The sequence below is a fragment of the Carya illinoinensis genome, chromosome 8, assembly GCF_018687715.1.
Source record: "Carya illinoinensis cultivar Pawnee chromosome 8, C.illinoinensisPawnee_v1, whole genome shotgun sequence".
In the NCBI taxonomy this organism is placed as follows: Eukaryota; Viridiplantae; Streptophyta; class Magnoliopsida; order Fagales; family Juglandaceae; genus Carya; species Carya illinoinensis.
In genome coordinates this window covers 10297778-10324637 of record NC_056759.1, presented here as the reverse complement: position 1 = coordinate 10324637, position 26860 = coordinate 10297778, and the positions used below count along the sequence as shown (strand labels likewise).

The following is a 26860-nucleotide window of genomic DNA, read 5'->3' as shown; positions in this document are numbered from 1 at the left end:
TGTTAAAAATTACTTAAAAAATTAAAATAAGAAAATAAAAAAATTATAATTAGCTGTAGCCCGCTAGCATGATCCAAAGGAATATTTGGGGAGGGGGGATGGGGAAATGTAAGGGTGAAATCGTATTAACGGATCGTGTTTGTGTCATGTCAAAATATGTATATTATACTATATAGGTAAACCCTAACCCGACCCGTTAACCTTATTGTGTCAAAATTCAAACCCTAACACGACTCACTAACATAATGTATCGTGTCGTGTCAATCCGTTTTGATCCATTAATGAATATTACTAAATAGGTTGACATAACACAATATGACTTATTTCAAATTGTTTATATAAATAAGTTGAATAAATTTGAAATTAACCTGTTTGACTTAATTAAATTTAACATAATTTTCTGTAAATGTTAAAATCACAATATCTATAAAAATTATAAAACTAACTACAAGTCTAAAATTACAATATAAACAATAAAAATATCAAATTGGATAGAAGGGTATAATTATAATTTTAACTTTCTTAACGTGTCATAACGGGTTATAACGGGTTATCAACTCGTTAAGTAATCGTGTCTTAACGGGTCAACCCGTTTTGATCCGAACTCATTAAGACTAAACCCTAACCCGCTATTATCATATCGTGTTTGTGTTGGATTAAAAGATCGTATAACAAATTGTCACCACTAGGAAAAGGTCGGGGGTGAGGAAAAGTATACAACATTAAGAAACTTTTGAGCAATTTTCTTATATTTGATGGGAATATGTATTTTACAACTCCATTGAGGATGCTCTTGGTTTATATAGTGGAGGGAGTCGTTTGTATCGATCAAAACCTGAATCAAAAACCTATTTTCTTTTCTATCCTCGTCTTCTTCCTTTTTCTCTGGAGTTGCTCCCTCGAAGCGAACAATTCTAATGTATTTTCTTCAAACAATTTGGGGTGTGACACAAAGAGGCGGTTGATGCTATTTTGTGTGCCGCTCCCTGACCTGTGTCGAGGATGGCCGGAGATGTAAACGGAGGGGGATTCGGCTCAACGCTGTCGTCCCCGGCGTTGGCCGAGGCGCGGTACGTCAGGGCCAAGACGTCAGTGTGGTGGGACATAGAGAACTGCCAAGTTCCCAAGGGCAGCGACGCGCACGCGATTGCCCAGAACATCAGCTCCGCTCTCGCCAAGATGAATTACTGTGGTCCCGTCTCCATCTCCGCCTATGGCGACACCAACGGGATCCCTGCATCTGTCCAACAAGCCCTCTCCAGCACCGGCATCGCCCTCAACCACGTCCCCGCCGGTACTCCTTTCCTCCACCCACCTTAAAATATGTTGCGTATCCTCTTCCCCTGTTATGATTCTGATTGTGGAGGAGGACGGTCGTCCTTCAAATCATTTTCGATCTGGATTTTCCGAGTGTCGCATCGACTTCTCATTTCTTTCGACTAATTTTTGTTGTGAAAATTTGGTTTATTTCTGCCTTTTTGAGTTCAAAATCAAATACGCGCCTGGTTTATTCGGTGCCAATTATGCAAAACTACAGCATTTCTGCCTTTTTGTTATCGATTGATGTGGCTATGTGTACACTGGTTTAGCTTTTAACTTCACCTGTTGATCCTTAAATCTCATGTTATGTTAGATTACCGTCTTATCGATGATTCCTTACTGCACATCCTATTGATCTAAGAACGGTGGATTCCACTCCGTGACGCTTACGCAACCAATAACTGTATCTAGGATTACTATTTTGAAAATATATGTACTTTCTTGAGTAGCATGTTTAATGGACTAGAAGGTAAGATTGTGATGACGTTTGAATGTATATTTGTTTTCATTGACACGTTTAAGGTATGTTACAGGTGTGAAGGATGCAAGTGACAAGAAGATATTAGTTGATATGCTGTTCTGGGCAGTAGACAACCCTGCCCCTGCAAACTTTATGCTAATTTCGGGAGACACAGATTTCTCTAATGCGCTCCATCAACTGCGCATGAGGAGGTATAACATACTTCTAGCACAGCCGCAAAATGCATCCGCGCCCCTAATTGCTGCAGCGAAGACTGTGTGGCTTTGGACCAGCCTCTCTGCCAGAGGACACCCACTTTCGAGTGGTGAATCATCACAGTTCGCTAATGGTCATCATACCTCTAATCTTGAAACATCTCAATACCAACTTTATGAATCTATTCAATTAAGCCAACCTATGATATACAGCAGTTCAGAAAACCTTTCTTTTGGAAATCAAAGGCCTTCCGGTAGTGAACGGGTTGGTGATAACAAAAATAAGGGGAAGAATGGTCGAAAAACCATAAATCAGTCAAGCATGTCGTGGCCCTCAAACGTGCCAGCTTCAACTCAAGAGAGTAAAAACAATGATTACCCTTACCAACAGGAACATACAGAACCCAACCAGTTTAAGAAAGCCCCACATGAATTATATGGTTTCGTCGAGCCTGTAGTCTTTGTAAATTCTCATAGTCATCACGGTTTTCGCCCACATGCTCCTAGACCTGATGGCCCCAGGTTTTTACCAGTTCGACACACAAGTATGCATGAATCACCCAGCTATGCTCAAAGTCCTCCTAATGGCCATCACCGACGTGGAGAAGAATTTAGGCCTAACTCTACTGAATCTCGATATCCAGCTCGTGTAAATATAACACAAAAGGGCCATGGCCCGACATCTCATCGTGATACTATGAGCAACAGGTATCCCCGCGGTTCTGGATATCGACCACCAGCAAACAGATAATGTTCTGTGTGGTTTCTCTATTTTCTGCGAAATAAGAATGGAGATATATGAGAGCAACAAGTCCGCAAGGAGGTAACGGAGGATTATAATGAATGGAATTTTGTTTTATTTTATGATGAAATCAGCGTTATGTATTGTTGATGTTGTGTTTCGTTGCTTGAGCAATTCCATAGGGGCCCAACTTGAGCAACTCCACAAGGGCCCAACTTGTACCTGAGACTACGGAAAAATGAAGGCTCTGGGATGATGAGAAACACCTCCGATGTTTAAATTAGAATGCAGTTTTTCGTTTGTGGATTATGATGACTTGATTGTGGAAAGTATTTAAAGAGTTTTTCCCCTCACAAGGGAGGTATATATATACCTGATAGGGATGGTGCAAGCCGGTTGTGGGGATGTCACTCCGTACTCAAGTCGCATTCCCCCTGCTAGCTTCTTGCTATGCAACTAATCATCTAGACCTGATCGTGGTGACCACTAGCAGTCTAGGAGGCACGTTGTCTCTATCCTTCATTAAATGCGGCGTGGTCTCATGTTGTGGCGTGCTCATCTTCGCCCTTCATTAAATGCGGTGTGGTTTCGATCGGGTGGGCCCATCCCCTAGGCATGTCCATCCACCGGGGTTTAGGGACAAGTGTTTTCTCTGGCTTTGCTTGCAGGGATTGTTGACTAGTAGTGTGTTTGGCATTCTAACTCTTGATCAGCGCATGTGCTTAATCGCTTCCTTTCAGGCCTCCTAGCCTGGCTTGGCTCGATCCATCCTATTCTCTCAGGCCGCATTCGCCTTGTCAAGCTATCCTTAGACCAATCGGGACCCCGTGGGCTGGGCCTATTCAGCTCGGCCCAACACCAAGAATGACCCCCCTCACATGTATATTTTTAAAATAAATTTTAAGTTTTTGTCCGAATTTAAAGATTTTAAATAAGAAAAACATAAACATATCAAATAAATATTACAAATATTGTCCGAAATATTTATACAAATAAAAATAAATGTTGTAAAGCTTCCTATATATATTATTTAAAATTCTTAAATTTAAATAAAAGTAATTTTACAATCTAATACATCATATTTAATCATGTTAATTTATAAATTTATTTTATAAATTTTTTTTTTTTATAATTAAAACATTTCTTTAAAAGTGATAAGGCATATTTTTATAGGATAATTCTACTTTGCCGCTTCAACGTGCCCACTCTCAGTTACCTCATGCATGGAGTGCGCCACGTCGTCAAGTAGAAAAAAAACAAACGCTAAACTTCAGCTCTCTTGTCAAACACGATCTCCTTCAATGAACTCGAACCCTAACCTTTCACACACCATCTTGCACCCACCATCTTCAAAACAATTTCTTTTACTGTTTCTTCCATTCTCTCAAATCTGAGTAAGAGAATGAGTACAAGGAAGCTGTAAGTGGTATTTGCAAAAAATGTAGAACTAAAATAACATGAAATTTGCAGTAGATTTTTACCCTGTTAGTTGTGGATGTCAAATGGTTTATATTCTTAGTCTAGATGGTTTATGTCTCAATCAATCTCTAGCTCCAATTATTTTGCAGATAACCGTCTAATGCAAATCAGATCAAATCAGTTTCTCATTCGGTCTCTAGCTCCTTTCTACCCAAGAGTCTATAAACTTGAAATCATGTGGCACAAACCCAGAATCTATAACCCAAATTGGTCTAAGTTTCAGTGATGAAGTGGCTACTGCTAATGTTTGGGAGAAGATGGTAGGAGTAATTTCGAAATGAATAATGATTGGATTGAAAATAGGCAAGTCTTTCTTTTACGTTTTGATCTGTTTTTTTTTTTTTTTAATTTATTTATTTATAAAAAAAAATGCTCAACGATCAATAAAACTCTAGCTTCGTTTTGCAAAGGCTGCAAATCTGGAATTCATCACTGCTGCCGCAATTGCAGCAGATAAGTCAAACCCAAATGATGATGATTTTCTCACTGGGGAGGACAAGAGGTTGGTTGAATAGCTTGAGCAACATTAGTTCATGTTCTCGCGCATCTGGAGCTCATTTGCAGATTGTAACTGGGTTGGTGTTGTGGGTTTTAGTGGAAGTCCTTACAACTGGGACAGCATGGAAGAATCAAGAGATCCAAAAATATCATCAAGGTTAGTGGCATTTAGCGCGAGGGGAGAGAGTGGGAGGGTGATGGGAGAGTATGATGAACGTTAATAAACGCACCAAATGTATTTTGAAAAGAGAAATACTTTTTGCAGTCGGGAGATGCAGTCGGCGTGCAGTCGGCTGTAAAAAAAAATTAATACGGGACCTACATGAAAAAAAAAATTATTTTTATAAATTTTTATAATTCATGTAGATCCCCTTGAATATAAAAAAAAATTTTTATAATTTTTTTTATTCATTTCGTACAGCCGACTGCACGCCGACTGCATGTGGCGACTGTATGTAGCAAAGCTGTTTTGAAAATATCCTGTGAGATTCAGTTGCCTTTCTTAGTTTTTTTTTTTTTAATATATATATATATATCCTAAAACTATTTTAAAATTTTTAGGAAATAAAACCGTGTTAATTCAGAGCTCTATTCTTGTGCAAATGTCTAAGTTCCTAAAATGATTTATTGGAAAGATATTTCTCTTCTAAATAAATGGACTTTAGAACATGAAATTTCTCCTGCTAAGGTTCTAGCTAATGAGCTTAACCCTGATTACATCCAACAATATCTTGATGGTACTGTTAAAATTAGTTTTGATCAACCTCTAGTTATCAATAAAAGAAGAAATCTTTTCACTGGAGTTAGATCTTCTTCTACTTCCGAAACCCCCAAAAAAAATATCAACATCTCAAAAAATTTCAGGAAAATTCTATTGAGACAGCTAAACCTGTCAACCCTGATTTAAAATTGAAAGGAGTCTCTACCTCCTCTCAAGTCACTCTTGCTTATTACACCACCAAGGATGCTGAAATATCGAAGAACAAACCCACAAAGGAAGAAGCTAATAACTAGGAAGAAGATGCCTCATCTTTATTCCCAACAGCTTCAAATACGATTGCTCATATTGCACCTATTTATCATAGCCAACTTACTGTGATAAATAAAGTTTTTGAAATTGATTTAATTTCCTTATTCTATGAATACAATTACATTGAAAATCGTGATAAAAGAAAAACTTATCATGCTATTTTTTCTAATTCTGAAAAATTGATGTTAAAAGAAAATAGAAAAAAAATGCATACATTTCAAAAGTATATATTTTTCTTTGATTTTCTCGAAAATTACTATAGTCTAAACCATAGTTTAAATATTGTTAAAACTAGTTTTGTCAACGAGAAATATAAGGTTGTGGTTAAATCTAGCCACATTTCTTTTGAGACAATTATTATATCTCATTTCGGTGGGCAAATAAAAGCCTCTCCAATTAAAGTTCCTGATGCTAGTTCAGATGCTACTATATATACAAAGACAAAGAAAATCATTCAACAAAATAATTTTATTAACCAAAGTCTCCATATTATTAGTCAACAATTAGATCGCGTTGAAGATAAAGTAGAAAAACTCCTCTTTTAACTTTATTTTCAAATATTTCAAAACTTATTAAAAAACCTTTAATTATTTTACCAACTAGGCCAAATATTGATTTCAAAACCAAACTGACTAAAATTCTTGATAAAATTGATCAAATGCTTCAAGATATTAAGAAAGAAAAATCATCTACCAGTGCTTTAAATAGCAATGGTAAGGATGATTTCTCTTTACAAACTACTTATGAATCGTTTGAGAGTGGTTCTTTTACTATTAAAAATCTTGTTTTACTTGAAAAGAATTTCAAAAATATTGATTTACAAGATAAACCTGAAATTGCCAGATTTTCTTCAAAATGGCCCAAACCAATGAGTCTGACGAAGAATTGATATTCCAGGCCAACTTCTCTTGATTTACAGTTTGAATAAAGGATTTTTCAAACATAGTTTTCTGTTTTAGCACACAAATTTTAAGAATAGAATATTGATGGAATCTTTAAACAAGAGATCCTCAATACTATGAGTAAAATGTCTATAGTTGCAAATGCTTATACTAATAATTATCACAAACAACCTGAGATTGTTAAAATTTTATCTACAGATTTTTTGGGTATACTTCGATAATGGTGGGACAAACATCTCACTAATGAAGCAAAAGAAACCATTCAGAATGTTGTTTATACCTATTTTCAATGAAACCGTAAGAATGAGAATTTTTAATGGTGTGAATACTTTAATTTATACTATTATTAAACATTTTGTTAGAACTCCTTTTAACATTAATAATCGTATTAGTGATTATTTGAATAATTTGATATGCCGTCAATTGTCTAATTATAGATGGTACCAAGATGTTTTTATGTCCAGAGTTATGCTTAGAGATGATAGTCAAAAGCCTTATTAAAAAGAAAAATTTATTGATGGCCTGCCCCATTTATTTGTACACAAGGTTAAGAATGAACTTACTGATATCTCGAGATTCCTAATTATGATAATTACATTTATGGTGATATTATTAGTACAATTAAGAAACTTGGTATTAGTATATGTAATAATCAAAGAATACTGCGTCAACAGGTTAATGATAGTAATAAAGCCAAATATGAAATGGATAATTTTTGTGAACAATTTAGCATTCCACCTATTGCTTTATCTAGAGAGAAACATATTTCAAAAAAATATTTTAAAACTCTTGAAGAAAAAAAGAGAAAGAATCATGATAGCTTTTATAAAAAATCTTCAAGATTTTATAAGAAAGAATTTTTTGATAACTATGGCAAATCTGGAGAATTTTTTGATAACTATGGCAAATCTGGATATTTTGCTAATAAATGTTCCAAGAAACCCAATAAATTCAAAAACAAGTTACCAGTTGAATATTAATGCCAGTGATCAAGAAGAATTAATTCGTCTAATTGAAACAAAATCTTCTGCATCATCTGACATCAATTAATTTAGTTCTAATGATTCAGAGTATCACTCAAACAAATTCATCTGATTCTCCCCAATATTAAGTTTGGTTGTAATGATTATTGTTGCAAACTTTTGAGTAAAACAATTAATGTCTTACCCAAATCTAAAGAACAATAAAATATTTTATTAGTTTTGATTTTTCAAAATACAAACCTCGAGCTTAAAGAAAAATACCTTCACAAACTCAAGAAGACGATGGTTCATCATGAACCAGAATTTCTAGACAAAACATTAGTTTTTAAGAAACTTTGGGAAGATTTGAAAAGAAAAAACCCAAAAAAAAAATTCTATTAATAACTTACAAAGAGAAGTTAGTTTTATTAAAAAAGAAATTGTTGAACTCAAAGCTAAGATCAACATTCTCAAATCTGAAAATGGTTATTTTAAACAAGAATTATTGTGTTTAAAAATTGACAAACAATTTGATCAAGAAATTCCTTCCGATAATGAACAAACGAATGACATAGACCCTAAGGATGAAAATCATGTTGACAACCAGATTTGTTTAATCCATAATACTATCACTTTTAAATGGTTTTCTAAAGTTACTATTATTGTCTGCCATAAATTTGAATTTTCTATAATTGCCATGATTGATTCTGGATTGGATATGAACTGTGTCCAAGAAAGAATAATTTCTAGTAAATATTATGAAAAGTCTATTGAAAGATTGTTTTCGGCAAATAGATCTTAGATGAAGATCAAGTACGAGCTCAATACTACTCATGTTTGCTGTGACGCCCCCAACTCCTATGTACGGACAGGTGGAAATCGAGGCACCCTGAATGATGACAATACGGATCACACATCCCATCGTCACGTGTTAAGTGTGTGTACATGCAACATGTGTACAACCAAAACAACACAGTGAATAATAAACGTCAATTGACTAAGTACCAAAATTTGTTTAAAAGACAAATTCACTTAAACACAAGCGTATCAAAATATTACAAATTTTCAGTAACATCATAAAATCAAAATACATAATTTAAAGGCAATGAAATAATTTTCAAATAATATAAGCAAAACTCCAATCAGTCATTTAGCGAAACTGCCTTTTCAGGCTCAGCCTCCTCGTTATCTGTATCAAAATATATGGTACCAAAGGCAGTTCTGCAAGTAAGTAATAATCCAAACAACCCACAAGATGAAAATAAATTAAAGGCACAACGATATGCATGAACGTGATGCCATATGCATGAGATCTGAAAGTAACATTTTCCAAAAAAATTCATTTTCCAACTCATGCCAAAAATCCCATCTTTGGCCTACAATATTTCCTTTAAAACATTTCCTCACCATTATCTCAAATACTGGTCCAAAAATTCAATTTCATCATTTTTTCAAAAAATTTTCCAATAACCAACTATTAGAGCACTGTAGGCTGGAATTACAGGCGAGACTCTATTACCATTCCTACTTACCACCATCCTTATGCGTGCACCGTAGGCAGGAATTACAGGCAAGATTCTACCACCATCCTTACTTACCATCATTCCTGCAACTCCGTCTGTAGGTAGGAATCACAGATGGAACTCTACCACCATCCCTACGAGTGCACTGTAGGCGGGACTCTACCACTGTCTCTGCTTACAACCATCTCTATAGTGATTTTTTATCAAACCGTTCAATCAATTCATTTCAAACACATCAAAAACCCATTCTTGTATAAAAATACAGTTTCCACATATGCGTATGAACATACATGCAATTACATGAAAATCCAATTTTCCTTTTTCAACACATGTACATGCATGCACCATGCAATGTAAATGCAAGACAAATTATCAAATAAACCCAACATCATCCAAATATAAATAACTCCATCCTCAAATCCATCAAACTGCCAACTCCTCAGACTTAGTCCTGCACAACCAACCAAAATACAATGTATTGTTAAAGTAAAAATATATTTAAATTTTAAAAGAAGTTTGAAAAATACTTACAGCACTATAAAATATTTTTTGAAGGATCACGTAGGTGCAAAAAGTGGCAACAAGGTAACGTAACAGTGCATATTGCATTAAGGCCGTGGATCTCAAAATACCCACTTTTGAATGATGACAAATTAAGACTTAGAATTGATAGGGAATGGCTTAGAGGTGTTAGTGAAACTAGTGAAAGTGATGGTTGGTCGTGGGTGACGGTGGAAGTAAAACAAGGCCCAATCAGATTTTAGATTGTGGTGGTTGTTCCAGCGATAGATCGGAGCTGGAAATAGGTAGGTTAGGTTGGCAAGAGGTTAATGATGAAGTGGTGAAGAAATAGTGGCTGGAGGTGGAGTGACAACGGTGCTAGAGCAAATGGACGCTGCGGCTTGAAGGGGTTCATGGTGGTTATCGACGGCACTGGGTGGTTTGAAAATGGAGGGAGATGTTCACCAGCTGGAAAAGGGAAGAGAAAGGGAGGGGCAATGAGGCACACGGCGAGGTGGATGAAGAGAACGACGGGGGAAAGGGGAGGAACGGGTAGCGCGGGCTGCGGGAGAAGCAGGGGAGGAAAAGAAGAAGAAGAAAGAAGAAAAAGAAAAAGGAGAAAAGAAGAAGATGAGAAAAGAAAAAGGAAGGAAAAGAAATGAGATCCCTTTTCCAACTCAGGATCTCAAATTGATCCAACGAATATAAATTTTAAAACAATGAGTTAAATAAAATAATTTAAACACAATCACTTAATAAAATAAAATAATAAAATCCAACAATAAACTACTTTAAAATAAGGAACATTTTAAATATAAAACAATAATTAATATTAAGAAAGCACATCAAAATATTTTTTTTTTACAACTTAAAAATAATAAAATAAATTCAACGAAAACCCAATAAATTTAAAATAAGAGAATCAATTTTTAAATCAGTTAAATACTCATTCAATAAAAATACACTAAAATATGGGGTATTACATTTGCTAAGATAATGTTTGTTTTAAAATTCTTTTTGTGCTTGTCAAAAATATGACCTACAAAGTCATATTAGAAATTCTTTTTATTTCCTCTTTATAAATATTTCTCTCTAAAAGGGATGGTATTATACTACTGATCCTTTTAGACAGAAAGTTAAGTTTAAATTTGTTTCAAAATTTGAAATTGATACTGACAAAAGTTTGAAATCCTTACTTTCAACCAAATCAAACATTTAAATTTCCTTCAACAGGAAATAAAATTTAAAAATATCTCGAAACAATTATCTAGTAAATTACTCCAATAAAAAATTGATGATTTCAATAAAAAATTGATTATTGATATTATTCTAATCTTCCAAATGCCTTTTGGCATAAAAAGAAACATGTTGCTTCTCTACCTTATATTAAAGATTTTTCTGAAAAAAATATTCTAACTAAAGCTCGATCTATTCAAATGAATAGTGAGACTTTAGAATTTTGTAAAAATGAGATTAATGATTTACTTTTCAAAAGTATTATCAAGCATAGTAAGTCTCCTAGGTTTCGTGCTACTTTTTATGTTTAGAAAAATTCAGAAATTAAAATAGGGACATCCTGTATAGTTATTAATTACAAATTATTGAACAAAATCTTAGAGTGGATTAAGTATCCTATTCCTAAAAAAAATGACTTGATTCAAAAGTTGTGTGATGCAGTGATATTTTCCAAGTTTAACCTAAATTCTGGGTTTTGACAAATCCATATTAGTGAGTTAGACAGATATAAAATTACTTTTACTACCCATTTGGTCACTATGAGTGGAATGTAATGCTTTTTGGCCTAAAAAATGTCCGTAGTGGATTTCAAAATATTATGAATGATATTTTCAATTCATTCACCCATTTCACTATTGTTTATATTGGTGATGTTCTTATATTTTCAAAATCTATTGATAAGCACTGAAAACATTTATCCTCGTTTCTAGATATTATTAGATAAAATGGTCTTATTGTTTCAGCCAAAAAAATTAAACTATTCCAAAACAAGATTAGGTGTTCCTTGGTTATGATATTTTTGAAAGCAAAATTTGACCATCAATAAGGTCATCGAATTTTCTGACAAATTTTCTGATGTTATTATTGATAAAAATTAGTTGTAAAGATTTCTTAGTTTCCTCAACCATGCTGCTGAATTCTACAAGGATATGCGAAAGCAATGTCATCCACTTTTTGAAAGACTTCATTCAAATCCTCCTTCGACAAATCAAGACACACGTCAGAACTCTTACGCGTCTTGGAATCTCTATTTCTAATTCTTTCAAAATTGTTAAAACAGATGCCTCTGACAGTAGTTACGGTGACATTTTGAAACAAATAATTTCACCAGACTCGTATGAACAAATTGTTCGATTCTATTATGGAGTCTAGAATTCTGCTCAATTCAATTATATTACTATTAAAAAAGAAATATTATCTATAGTACTATGCATTTCTAAATTTCAGAATGATTTATTAAATAAAAAGTTTTTGTTATGCATTGATTGCAAAAGTGTTAAGTGTGTTTTAGAAAAAAAAATATGTTAAAAACATTACATACAAGCATATTTTTACATGTTGGCAAGTTATTTTAAGTGTTTTTAATTTCGATATTGAATATATAAGGAGATTTGATAATTCCATTTCTGATTTTCTTATTTGTGAATTCCTGCGGAAACCATGAGTAAGAAAAAGGACAAAGAAAAAAAAACCAGAGTTGCCTCCCCCAATTCCACATAAATTACTTCTTAAACATGAACATGCTTCCCCATTGGATATTGCTAATAAGTTTACTACACTTTTTAATATTCCTACCATTTGACTTATTTCTCCTTTGTGGCTCTCCTAAAGATTGACTGCCATAATTTCAAATTTTCCTTCTTACTCTAATTATGGAAAAGATATAAGTTTTATTGGATCTGAAAATACAGTTATAAAAAGAATGGTGATATTTTACTCAGACGCTATTTTGTCAGATGGTGGGATAAATTTCCCTACAAAGAAGACATTATTTCCTCCATAGTCAGAGATTATCCTCAGACTGCTTTAGATATTTAAAGTCTAAAGAATTTTCCTGCTGTGAAGATACCTGCTTTGCCTGAATATCCATTTGCTTATACTATTACTTCAAATACTTCAGAGAAATCAACTTCTAAGTCTAAAAAGAAGACTATTCTTAATGGACTAAACAAGAAATATTTAATTAAAATATTAAAGGCATCCCTTGGAGCCGATATGAAGTCGAAGAAGATTTTGAATCTAACCGAAATGCATCCTCCAAGGCTCTAATTGTTAAGATTCCAGTTGTTGATAATGACCTATAGAGATACTTCTTCGGTTATGATTATGAAGATACATCAAAACTTTTAGATGATTAATTTGTCAAAATAAACTGTCAAATATTTCACGTTTTACAAGACTACTAATCTCCTAACCCTACTTTTAGACGGTTCTATTATGTTGTGTACCTAAAAACTTTTTGTCTCATTAAATAGTTAAAAAAGTCAATTTTACTGTTTACTATTCATTATTTAACTTTTTAAATAATATTTTGTTTTCTTTCTTCATATTGTTGCCGATTAATAACTCTCTGTCGTGCATTTTATTGCGTTTATATGTTTGGTCAACGTAACATAAATAAGTGGGACGGTGGGTAATTGATGGGTATCGTAAACGTGTTTTGCGTAAAGGTAACGCGGGCCATATGTTTTTCTGACATACCTGGATACGATTCGGAAAAGTATAGTGATAGGCTATTACTTTTTTATTACTTTATAATGTAATCGAAGTTTTTAATTATTTTTTAAAATATTTTTTAACATCTTTAATAATTAAAAAAAATTAAAAAATTATATAATTTCACTAATAATCATTTTCTTAATAATTAAATAAAAAAATAAAAAAATTTTTAAAGAAATAATAAGAAGTAATAAGCCTATCATTATCTTTTAAAAAATTATACTTCCTTAAAGTTATAGCTTACCGCTTGTTCATTTTAATTTTTTTAATAATTAAAAAAGTAATTATTAGTATAATTGTGTATTTTTTTTAACGGTTAAAGATGATAAAAAGAAAAAAAACGTTTAAAAATATGAAAGAGAAAATATTTAAATAGACTGAGGGGCACCTCTAGTGATATATGTTTTTTATTTTTATTTTTATTTTTAAACAGTCCAGTGATACATGTTGGGTGGCCACTAACATTACCCTTATGATTTATCCTAGAAAAATAAAACAAAATAATAATAATAATAATAATAATAATAAGGAATGGAATTCTAAGCAGCCCAAGGGGTTGCTTACTCCAGGATGAAAACAATGGATTCAGATACCTATCCGGCAAATCTAATTCACCTCCAACTCACCATCCATTACTTTGCTTTATTCAGTGGATCATTTCTTTTTCTTTTTGGCCTTTTTGGTCGTGTCTTCTTGCCAGCCTTTTGTTTTGTGGTTGAACTTTGCAGATAGAAGAAGATGCCACCAGCTAAGCTTCTCAGATTCTCTCATAAATATAACAGCAAAAATGCATAGAGCACTCTATTTAATAAATGGAGATGACAATTCGTTTTGTCGTTTCAGATTGTCTTAATCGAATTCCTACTGATTATGAGTCAAACCTCATTAACTTATTTAATTAAAAAATATATAAATCCTTTCCCAATAGGTTAATTCCTTGTTGAATTCATGACCCATTTGTGCTTTTGAGAAAAAATTGTTAAAACTTCGAAAGTTGCATGCAAGTTTGGGTCGTGTCAAATCCACTTCGGACGGTGTGTTAGTCAAGTCCGATCCATTTATTAAAAACAACAACCCATAAGGTTGGTTCAAATGGTAAATGATTTGAATTTGGAGGTATGCTCTTTCAGGTTTAAGATTCAAATTCTCTTGAATGTAAATAATCTCCTCTAGACTTAAGATTTAAATTCTCTTAAATACAATCTCTAGAGACCATCAGATTAAGAGATTTTTTTTTTCAAATTTCTTGAAATATACTTGCAAGCAACTCTTTGCTGAGAGCCGTGATGTTATTTCTGAACATCCGGTACCAATAAAAAAAATTAAGAAAAGACGAATCCCTCAACCCTAACCTACTAACTTCATATTGGATTTGTATTGGGTTTGAGAGTTCTATTAAAAAACTCCGGGTCCTAGATTCAAACACAACACATTTTTTTCCCTAGCTGCTTGTAGTTTCACATCTACAGAGGTAGCGAACGAAGGGAATACTTGCCACTTTCTCTCTCTTTTTCCCTGTTCGATTCCTTTTCAATTGGTAGTCAAAACTCAACATGTAGAGTGACCTACATTTTTAAAACTGGTTTCAGGAGAGATTAGATTCCGTAGTTAGGTGATAAAGAGAAGAAAAAATAATGAGACTCTTGTTATTAATATCTTCTATTTCATATAATTCTTTTGTGAGCTCTAGTATACATTTTGAATTGAGCAATGTTACTCTTCATCCTTGATTTTGTCATCCCGAGTCACACGAGGCGGCACATTTTTAAGTGGCTGTTTATTTAATTAGTTGACATATAAAACCACTGATAATGCGTCACATAAACAATGTGATTTCAGGTGACAAAATCAAGGATGAACAGCATTTCTCTTTGGAATATGTCCTTATGTTTCCTTTGGGTTTATGAACTGGACAACACCAACCCACAGAGAATTTCATCAAAGGACAACACCAACCCACAGAGAATTTCATCAATCTTACAGAAAACAGAAAGCAGCATGATTCCACTCTGATGCTGGGGATTAAGGAAGAAAAGGATTGTGAGAAGGATATTCCTCCTTTTGCTTTTTATAAGCCCTGAGAAGCAAATAATGAAAAGAAAAGATATAAGCATTTAATTCCTCTGAAATAATGTTTTGTTAAACATAAAATGATTATCCTCAGAAGTGAAACTGTATCACCTTGCAGCATTTAGTCCCCCGAGTCCAATTGTTCCCAGAATAATAAAGAGAAAAGGGACTCCAATCAGAGCAGGATTTCCTCTTCCCCCCTGTGCCCTTGGAACTCCAGTTCTGACAACTCGTGCATTTGTGACTGATCAAGATAGATGTTGACTCAGAGGATAATTAATAAGACCACTGAAGTTGAAAGAAGAAACCAACAGGAGGAATAGAAGAATATTTTGAGAAATTTACCACTAGTTGAACCTTCTCCTCTTGCACCTGTGGCAGGCATCACATGAAATGTTTAGCTAGCATGTCAAATCAGTTATTACTATTACTAATGCAGTCTTTTTTTATTCTTTTCCAGTCATCATCATCATAACCTCCCAAGTGTATATCCACTTTATATTCCTTCCAATAAGTCAATTAGCTTTCCTATCATGGTTTGCAAACTCAGCCAAATTAACTTGTGGATTTTGTTTAGACGAACTGTCACTTACTCAGATATATCATATAATTATATAAAACCTCACAAATTATTTAAGACAATAAGACTCGAGGTCGCTAACATACCAGAGTTTCATGAAAAACAAAGCTATAACCATAGATGTTAACCACTATAAAAATAGTCTTATCCCATCCCATCCCGTCTCAACATCCAAATACCACAAACACAAACACTATTCAATTTCAAATCTTCAACTTTTTCATTTAATCATTACTTAATCGTTACAATATTCCCAACTTTCAAAAAAAAATAAAAATCAACCTTTGCAAATACCCAAAAAAAAAAAAAAAAAAAATCAACCTTTGCAAATACCCAAAAAAAAAAAAATAATATTAAAAGATTACATTCTAACAATATTTTAACTTTATAATATTTGTATTTAACGTTTTCTCTCTTCTTTCACAAAACCCCATAAAACATCTTAACTCAAACCTCGCTATTATTCACAAACCATTTCACTACTATTCAAAAATTTCTCATATCATCTCATCTCAACATCCAAACAATACCTAAAAGCATTAGTTACATACAAAACTACAGATTAAAAGATAGAAGATTTGGTACCAAAAAAAAATAAAAAATCATGAATTTCAGCATCATAAAAAGAAAATGAGCAAATATACGACATTAACAACTACAAGTAGAAATCTCTCTCAATAATTGAACCCATGATAAAAACTTGAATGTTCTACTGATAACTACAATATTGATAAGAGACATAAGACTAGCCACCGACTTATGAACTACAGAGGGGAAAAGAAAAAAGCGTAGTCAGAGGGAAGCAGACAAGAAGTATGGGCTGTAGCAGTTGGCCGCCAGCAACGAAATATTAATTCATACTGAAAACAGTTTCTCACATCAACAATGACAGATCAATTAACTGATTACTAGAATTGGTCTTCAATAATCAGTTATTGCAAATACATCAAACTGATTAGTCCAAATTTGATGAGCCACATATAGATAAACTAATCAAGCAATAAAATCAAGGGCATCATCATCAGTGGTTACAACTCCAGCTGCAGGGTTAACATCCAATTGTTTTAGCACACCGTCTCATGCAACCATTTCTGCAGGTCTCTGTGCTGTGATGATTAATCCTTCAGAAACATATTTCCAATTCTATTTAGAATTGCTAGCACAAAGGTTGTAGTCATGTAGGGAGGCAAATGATTGGGAGGTGGATCTCTTTGCATCTTTCTTTAACAGGTTGTATTCATGTAGGGTGGCACAAAATGGGATGATAAAATGATTTGGATCGGCATGTTTGAAGTAAAATCATACTACATGTTACGTAATCACGTCAAGACTAGTTCCCCATGGAAGCTAATATGGAGAAGCAGGGCTCCTCCCTGAGTGGCTTTCTGAACATGGACAGCGGAAATTGGGAAAAATCTTACCATGGACAAAGTGAAGAGATGTGGCATCATAGTGGTTAATTGGTGGACCATTTCTTTTCCATCATGAAATTGGTAACACCCTATAAAGCATATTCTTTGGTCTATTTGGGGTTAATAGGGTGATGTCTTCTTGGGTGGTGAAGCTATTGACATGTTGGAATGGCAGTTCCATCACCATCAAGTGTACCTGTGCGTAAGATGGTCACATTGTGCCTGCTATGGTGTCTACGAAGGGTTAGAACCAGCATAGTTTTGAGAAATGCAAAAGATCATCGTCGAAGTTAGTCTTTTGTTCTTTGACACCTTGTATCATTGGACAAAGTCCCATTATGGTGCTACCTTTTCTATTTCTAATTTTCAGGAATTTGTAGCTCTTTTCCCATGTTTTTGTTGAGTGGATTATACTTCCTGTGAACCGGGCTAACATCCCTCTCCATTATTAACAAAATTTTATCTTATTCATAAAGAAAAAAATCTACATAGAATTGCTCCCTCTCATTGTAAAGGATCTCCTAAATGTGAATGATTCAAAAATATAAACTGAGCTACTGAAGTTCTTAATCTCCTAATCTAAGGTGATGTGACATCCTGCAAGATGTACAGCCATGATCTTTCTATTATGCTTTCTGTAATGGTACTTTTACAGGAGGTCAGCTCATCAGGCTTCCTTCATAGACGGCATACTCTAGGGTTGTAGATGAACATAGCAGCTCGTAAACAGTTCGAGCTCGGCTCGTATATACTCGGTTCGAATTCAGTTCATTTAATAAATGAGATATTCGTAAACACTAATATTGGCTAGAATATTAAATGAGTAAAACTCGTATAAACTTGACTTGACTCAGTTTAGATTCATGAACAAAGCTCACATAAGCTCGACTTGATTCATTTGAGCTCGTTTTGAAGCTCGTAATGTGTAGAATATATGTGTTATATTTATTACATATTAGTTGTATTTATATACTTAATTATAAATTAATAATATATATTTTACCTTATTTAATATATTTATTATGTTCCCAAAGTGTTTTTAGGATAATTATGTATTCTGTAATATAACATAATGTTATATATTACTTTTCTAATTGTTACATAGATTATAGTCTATTGATATAGTAGTAAATGAATGAGTGGATACACATTTACTTGAAACAATTACCAAATTAACTATAATTGATTAACTATAATTTGTATATATCATGCACATCATAACATAACTTGATGGTCTCTTTTTAATTAAGGAATCATATCATTAACCTTATACACAATATGGCTTTCATAATACTAGATAAATGATAACACGTATTGTAAGTTATACTATTACTTATTATTTATAGTTGCATATTCTTATATTTTTATAGTGTAATATATGTACATGAACTTATATGTTATAACTATATACTTAATATCATATGCTTGTAATACATTAATAAATATGATATTTAATAATGTAAGGTATAATATATTCATAACTTATATTTTATAATAATATATTATACAACTAGATTTTTTGATTTATTATGTTATCTATAAATTAAATGGTTTATTTTAATACATTTATATTATGTATTATTTTTTTAATTTATAAGTTAATTTGTTTTATAAAAAGTTATATAATAAGATTTTTTTAATCAGTTTGATTGAATAGTTAAATGGTTAAATCTTTTGTAAAATTTTAAATTTTTTTACATTAATCAAAAGATAAGAATTAGAATTAAAATAATAATAATAATAATAAAAATAAATAAAGGAGTTTGAGCTCGAGCTACTTGAGTTCGACTCGTTTGTTTATTTTTAGTTGAGCTCGAGCCAAATTTGAACAACATTAATGGTTAATGAGCTGATTCGAACTATGATATTAAGTCTTATTCGAGTTCGAGTTGAGTTCAAACAAGTAAACATGCTAATTGAGCTTGAGTAACCTTATTCGAATTCGGCTTGACTCGGTTTGTTTGCAGCCCTAACGTACTCTAAGTTGCAGGTAGTAGTGACCAAAGATGATCATAGATATACCAAGTATGTTCACCTCCAGAAGATGATCATACCGAACTTAGTATGCATATAGCAATTCATTGCATCTTTAAGCAACTTATACCATGCTATTGCCACATGCAGCTAATGGGACAATAGGGAACAGAAAAACTTTCTGACCATGATATTTTACCAACTAAAATTTTTTTGACTAATTAAGTAACGTGTATTGTCTCAGCTGTATCACCTGGATCAAACTCTGCACTGGTACCTATAGCCAAATCCATTCCAAAGTCAGCTTTGGCAGAGACAAAGTCAGGAATCTGACATGAACATCAGAATTTTGTTTTTAAAAAAAACAGTAGAACAGTTTTTAAAAGAAGCAATTGTAACTGTTTTATTGCAGAGAAATGAATATTCTCACCATGAAATACCAAGGAAGCAACTAAGCTGCATTGAAATTAGTTCTCGTGTAGTTAGCCATAAGATAAAAACAATAAGAAGCCAGTACCTGCATTGATACAGAAATTCTTTTCTCATCTTCTGGTTCTAGTCAAACATTACACTCATTTAGACCATGAATCACCTCAGGATGCTACAGCATAGAAGAAAAATATAAATCTAAATATGGGAAAATAGTAAAAATTATGAAATATATACGGTAATTTGTTCTCACACCGTTATGAAATCGGTTGATAGTGGTATGATGGATTGAGAAAGCAAGCAGCCATGCAGAAAGGATGCTAGAATAATGTGTGCCTGGGGTGTTCTATCACATTCCAGAAAGGACAGCTAGTGAAGTTAGAATATTTCATCTCCTTCCAAAATGTGACATTTAAGACAAGTTTCTCAACTTCTGTACCCTCGTCTGATTTGGCTTATTGAGAAGAATACATTTGTTGATAGGAATAGTATCTTAAGAAAAATGCTTTGGTCCAACAAACATATTCCAAAATTGTAATAGATTCCAAACAATCAATTTATGACTTGAATTTTTTCCAAAGAAACGAAAAAAGAAAAAATAGAAAATGTAAAAACGATTACTTGGGATATCTTGTTAGAAAGTTTGACTCAAATAAGTAAACAAACAGATATACAACTTTTATTATATAGACTTTCCATTGACAGGTCAGCTATGCCAGTAGCATCCACAAGGCAAAAGGAAGAAAAGATATTTAAGTCTTACAATGTATTTTCCTGTTTGATACGCTGGACTTCCTTTGCAACTGCAATCTGTCCCATGGCCCCAGAATATCCAGATGGCCTTTTTTCAGAATCCTTGAATGTATCACCTGAGCAAGGCTAAGGGCTAGTTTGGCCTCTGAGGTATTCTTAGGTATTCTCATATATTTCTTTCCCAAATATCACTCAAACACAACACTTTTCAATTTTAAATTTTCAACTTTTTCATCAAATCATTACCTAATCATTACAACTTTTCCAAACTTCCAAACAAAGCACAAAAAACAATACAACTTTTTAAAATTTCAAAACAAAAATTGTATTCAAACAATTTTTTAACTTTATAATATTTTTATTCAACTTTTTCCCTCTTCTTTCCCAAAACCCAATAAAACATCATAACTCAAACCATTTCACTACTATCTACAAACCATTTCATTACTATTCACAGATATTCTGAATATCTGTGGCCAGGATGAACGAAGGGAGACAAAAAAGAACCAAACCATAAAATGAATACATAAAATATTAAAGAAAAAACGCTCAATCAAATTAAGGCCATTTCAACAGAACTGAAACAGCATAAAGTGCCAGGATTCAGACATGCTTCATTCCAAAATTTTAGAGTGAACTTTCATTAACATCTTGAGCCAATTATCCCACATTATGAGATTGAACTGAGAGTGAAAAGTTCGTCTAGTAACTTTTTAGTCCATTTGGGAGTTTGCCAACCATGACTTTATTGTACTAATTCATTCTCTTATAAAAGAAGAATTACCAGACAGCAGGCAAGAGTATGCTTCTGAAATCTGCAGCAAATTCACATATTGAAGTAAGTTATTCCATGAATACAGATCAAAGTAATATGTTATGTGAATGAAACTCAGTGTAGAGAATCTACTAGGTAAGATTGAACCTCAACTCAGTGTGGAGAATCTACGTTGATTCTTTTATCACTCACAAACATACAGTATTCCACTTTTCTCCTGTACTAAATCTAGGGTTGATCATTTCATTGATCACAAATGATAATCCCCAACATAAATTAAGTACAGCCCAGAAATGTTTTAGGCGAGTGAACTAGTGATACCCCAAACTATACCTAAATATCTTCAAGAGTGTTTCAATAATTTCAATAAAAGAGTCTACTATATACATGTAACAATAAAACTAACAACGCAAACAGGAAAAAAGTACAAATACCGAAGCTTCCTTATGTATAGGCACTGTATCCTTACCAATTTGAACTTATATTCTGCATGAGGCTTTTCTTGAGCAGGAAAAAGGTCAGGATGAGACTCCCATACCTTCCTTCTGTAAGCGGCTTTAACCTACAATCATAGCTCACCCCCAATTGGCCTAATAATCAATCAGATAATAAAAAAACTGGGTGAACCAAAAACCACAATTTGTACATCCCACAAAATCGCTATTCAACGTGACCGCACTCCAGTATGAACCAGAAACTACAACCCAAATTCAAGTAATTCAGCTACCGTATCAAACTATAACTCAAAATCCGAAATGTGTCGAGCCCAAAAATATAAACTTGAATCCTAAAAAGTGATATTATAATCATAACAATTATCATGAGCAAAATCCCTCGTTAAGCAGAACCAAGTTTCTCGGGCTGAATTAGATATACGTGTCGATTAAATACCTGAGGGAGGGTAGGGCGAGAATTGGGAGGGAACCCGAGCAAGGTCCTGGCCTCCTCGCCCCGCATTCTGAAACTTCTCGAGGACGTGTCGTCTTCATGTTTCTGGACACCTTTATATTTTCATTCGATAAATAATAAATAATCTATTTAGTATTTACGAATTTCTTTGTCACGTAAGAAATTTGCTTTAAATCTTTATATATATAAAGTTGGGAAAAATATAGTTGCAAGCATAATTGTACACTAATCTGTGCACCAATATGATGTGATTGGTCAAAAAATAGATTTTATTGAAAACAGTATTAATTTAAATTTTAAGTATGAATAAATCAGTATTGGTACACAGATTAGTGCGCGACTGTGCTTGTATGTAGAAAAACTCATAAAGTTGTGATCTAATAGAATTTTATTAGTTTCATAATTTTTATTATTTTACTACTAAAATTAAAACAGTTAGTTGTATAAATAAATTAAAATGACTTTCTCTCTCTTATTAAAAGTTCTTAATTTTTTAATATTTCTCTCTAATAATTTATAAATAAATTCATAATTATCAAAATTCATGCAGCATACATCAATGCCGAAACCCATGTATTGATGATCATTTATTTATGAAGTATATTAGATATATATATTTCTATTATATATATCTATATAAATACATATTCTATATTCTATTATATATATATATGATATTTTATATAAATTATAATTTATATATAAATTTATATATGTGATTTAAAATTTCTATTCATTCCTTATATAAACAAAGAGAAATGTAAAATAATTAAATTTAAATCTATTTACCAACTACATTTACGAATACAATTATTTCAATAAAATATTATTTATTTATCAATTTAAATTCATTATGAAACATTAAAATCAAATAATAATATCCTATAAAAACCTTAGTATTTTATTTCTTTATAAAAAATATATCACTTTTTAAAAATAATCGCTTTATTAAACTAAGAAAACGTGCTCTGCATGTTACTTTACTGTTAACGGTTTGTCTCCTGCACTGCACAGTTTTGGTTCAAGGCTCTTTTTTCACGTATTTGTTATTTCTAGCCATACTCAGGAGCACATGCAGTAGTAAATAATAAAATTTTAATTCTAAATATTTTAAAACTTATTTAAGTCTATCTTACTATTTGATGTTAGAAATTATATATATTTTTTTCTAAAAGCATTACATTATTAATCAAAAAAATTTCCTTAATCAAAATAACATTAATTCTTAAAAATAATATTTCTATACATTGGGCGAACGTCCTTTGGACGTTGCCCAACTACTAGTTATTATAGAAGTTTGTTTGTATTTTGACTTTATTTTTTAACCGTAATTTAAAAAGAAAAAAAAAATTGCTTCTAGTAAACCCTTGCTTCTAGGGGTGGGCACGGGGTCCCACCCCCGCTACCCCACTGCTCGTCCACCCCTCCCCCGTGTGGCTGGGCGAATTACCCCGCCTGCATAGCTGGTGGCGGGAGTTCCCCCGCCCATAGTATGGCTTGTAGGCGGGGGCAAGGTATAACGCCTGTCCTCATGGTGGGTCATTTTCAAAATGATTTTGATGGAAATCGACGGGAATTACAATTTCTTTTAAATTCATTTTCCTTTCATGCCAGGATACAAAAGATTCTATGTTATAAATAAAATTCATTTTCCTAATTAAAATATTACAACGGAAAACATTAAATTTTTATAATTAAGGTTTCTTGTACAAAATATTTTGCCTAAGCCTTCATGCTATTTTCCTTGGATTGTGCCCGTCTTGTCCTGTCATACTCATTTTGTCCCTGGGAGGGCACACATAAAAACTAAAATGAGTTGATGACTCGTAAACATTACTTCATATAGTTAAAATATAGTAACATAGGTTTTCAGTCATGGAATTTTCATTTTAAAACGTTGCGAGATGAGGTTTTTCTTTAAAAATATGTTTTCTTCTTTAAAACAGTTCCCCGCACATCGCTGCATTCATTTCTTAAAGAATCTGTTCATGTATACTTCTTTTCTTACATACGTTCATGCATCCATACATTCATACATTCATACATACATACATGCATTCTTTCTTAACATGCATCCATTCTTTCTTATTACTTTCATTGGCTGTTGCACACTATTGTGCCCCTTGTGCTGGGGTTAGCATTTTTTTGGACCTGATTCTGCCAGTGGCCACGGGTTGGAAATCCATTCCGTTAGGGTGTAGCACTAGGTGCACTACCAGTACTACTTACTCAACATTGCAATTTACCCAGTCCAGTCTATTCATTTGGTACTATTTCCATTTCAATTCATCTGGCCGTTACGTATTCTCATACGTTATCCATTCAATCCTTTCATTCATTTATAGTCATTCTTTTTCTTTTCAGTCCTTCAGTCCTTTACAGTTCGTATAATCCTTTCTTACAGTTCTTACGGTTCTTCAGTTCATTTCTTTTGTAAAGTCATTTTAAAAGAAAACAGTTTTCTTTCTTTTCGTAAAAGTCGTTTTAAAATAAGTTTCTCTTTTCATAAAAGTCATTTTAGAAAAAGTAGTTTTCTTTCTTTTCGTTTAAAAGCGTCTATTCTTTCATCTTTTAAATATTTTTTTCATTAACATACATATAACACGTACTACGTATAACATCCATTCACATGCATACACATACATACTTTGGGTGTGTGAAAAGGAGCCGCCAAAGAGGGCCGCTACATGCTTATACTTGAAAACTTAAGTTTTGTTTTTTTTTTCTTTCATAAAACGTGTTTTCGTGGAGAAAAGTTTCATTTTCTTTTTAAGAAAAGTTTCATTTTCTTTTTAAGAAAAGATTTCATTTTCTTCTTCGTTTATATAAGAAAACTCTAGAAGAGTATAAAGTCAATATTTACCTGGACTTCATGCCATACCCAATCCATGCAATCCATTCGTGTGTGTGTTAGATAGCCCTACATGCATACACATAACCTTATGTCATCATTCATCTAATGCATATGTAACTATTCTAAAAATAGAACTATGCCTCACTTGGAATACTCTCCATCCATCCCTAGGCTCTTACGTACCATTTACTATACTAAAACCTTCAGAGTCCTATTTCTTAAAGTGAATCCTCGTGATTCACCTTAGAGTTAAGACACTAAGACCTCCGTCTTTTTCTTCTATTTCCACATTCCGATGCATGATTCCGACTGACAGAGTCATGCGTCTCAACCTCATACTACTTACCCATTAATACCTTCACAGCCCATACTAAATCCGCATTCCCAACTAGTCAGGTTACATGAATTCAAGCCAATTCTGAGACTAAAACACCATATAACCATACTCAGGACAGATTACTCATTACATATGGTAAACCTGTCTGGTATACGTGTCTCGCTAGAGACACCTGCATCTTATCCTCTTTTATCACCTAAAAACAACTTATAATTCCAATGAACGCCCGCTTGTATAAATAAGTTCCATACTCCAATACCAATTTGCCAGACTCGGTTGATAGGACTCTTCCTACTTCCTGGTCATGTACAAGTTCATACCAACACTTGATTGGAGAGGAATGCATTCACAAATGCACCTTTGTCAAGTCACGTAGCTCGAGACTAATCCCGAGTCACGTCACGACACCCATCAGACTTCCGCTGCACTCTCTAATACTTTTTCCACCTCTTCCATATACTCTTAGCCATAAGTAAACCACAAGGTGACACCTGTCACCTTGGACTATAGGCCATATCACCACTTCTTCGAAACACTGTTACACAATTCTTGACATTGCATCATACACTCCACGCTTCTCCGCTACATCATCCAACCTTTTGTGACACACTGTCCAGTGTATCACGACATAGCGCAGAGTACACTCACATGAACTCTCTTCCATCTACACTACAACACATCGCTATGATGCACACCTCACGGTGCATCGCTACACAACATGGAATACGCACCATGTGTACTCCCTTCGCTACATCACTTATTATTACGACGCACATCACACGGTGCATCGCCATACAACACATAGCACATGCCATGTGTACTCTATTTACATTACGCCACACGTCACTACAATGCACATCACACGGTGCGTCGTTGCACTACATAGAGTACGTTCCACGCGTACTCCCTTCACACTTCACGCCGTATCACAATTACAGCATTCATCTCATGCCCACACTCACAGCATAGTCCACAATACTATACAATCAAGCCCAACACTTCACAGCTGCACTTCACTTCACAATTATGCAGTGAACTCCATAATTACTAAATACACAGTCTACAATCCAACTAATCAATTACTATAAACCTAAATAACTAGAGATAGAGGATTATACCATCGATGGGATAACCCATACATCGCTCGCTGCTTGTCATGATCAAGGCATCGGAGGAGTCGTACGTGGCGATAACACCGCGTACGGTGGCTGTTCATCACGTAAAGTGGCGGTTTGGGCTTGAGAATAGCTAGGCGTGGTCTTGGAAAGGCTCAAGGTGGCCTCATGGTGGTCAAAGGTGGTGGAGCACAATGGCATCACGTTGTGAACAGTGCATCTGAAAATGAGGGAGGGTGCTTGAGGTGGATGAAGGCTATAGAACTTCATGAGAAACTAGGAAGA

At 33.4% G+C, this 26860-nt stretch overlaps 2 protein-coding genes across 5 annotated transcripts; one reads left to right on the top strand and one right to left on the bottom strand.

Annotated features, from left to right (window-relative positions):
* The first annotated feature begins 786 nt into the window (after positions 1 to 786).
* Positions 787 to 3046, top strand: LOC122317907. The gene is made up of 2 exons (XM_043134983.1): positions 787 to 1294; positions 1854 to 3046. The coding sequence occupies exons 1-2, from the start codon at positions 1003 to 1005 to the stop codon at positions 2744 to 2746; spliced, it is 1185 nt and encodes a 394-aa protein (XP_042990917.1). The 5' UTR covers positions 787 to 1002; the 3' UTR covers positions 2747 to 3046.
* An 11967-nt stretch (positions 3047 to 15013) lies between these two features.
* Positions 15014 to 22381, bottom strand: LOC122318565. 4 transcript variants are annotated; one of them, XR_006244870.1, is made up of 8 exons: positions 22252 to 22381; positions 21830 to 21922; positions 21370 to 21400; positions 20596 to 20701; positions 19834 to 19920; positions 19657 to 19732; positions 15783 to 15809; positions 15631 to 15681 (listed from the first exon to the last, which is right to left on the bottom strand). XR_006244870.1 is itself a non-coding variant. In XM_043136049.1 (8 exons), the coding sequence occupies exons 1-6, from the start codon at positions 22315 to 22317 to the stop codon at positions 19662 to 19664; spliced, it is 402 nt and encodes a 133-aa protein (XP_042991983.1). In that variant the 5' UTR covers positions 22318 to 22381; the 3' UTR covers positions 15631 to 15681; positions 15783 to 15809; positions 19657 to 19661. The 4 variants fall into 4 exon arrangements, 3 of the variants coding, with proteins under 3 accessions (XP_042991982.1, XP_042991983.1, XP_042991981.1); XM_043136049.1 differs by having other exon boundaries at positions 19657 to 19680; XM_043136047.1 differs by lacking the exon at positions 19657 to 19732.
* Positions 22382 to 26860: the final 4479 nt, after the last annotated feature.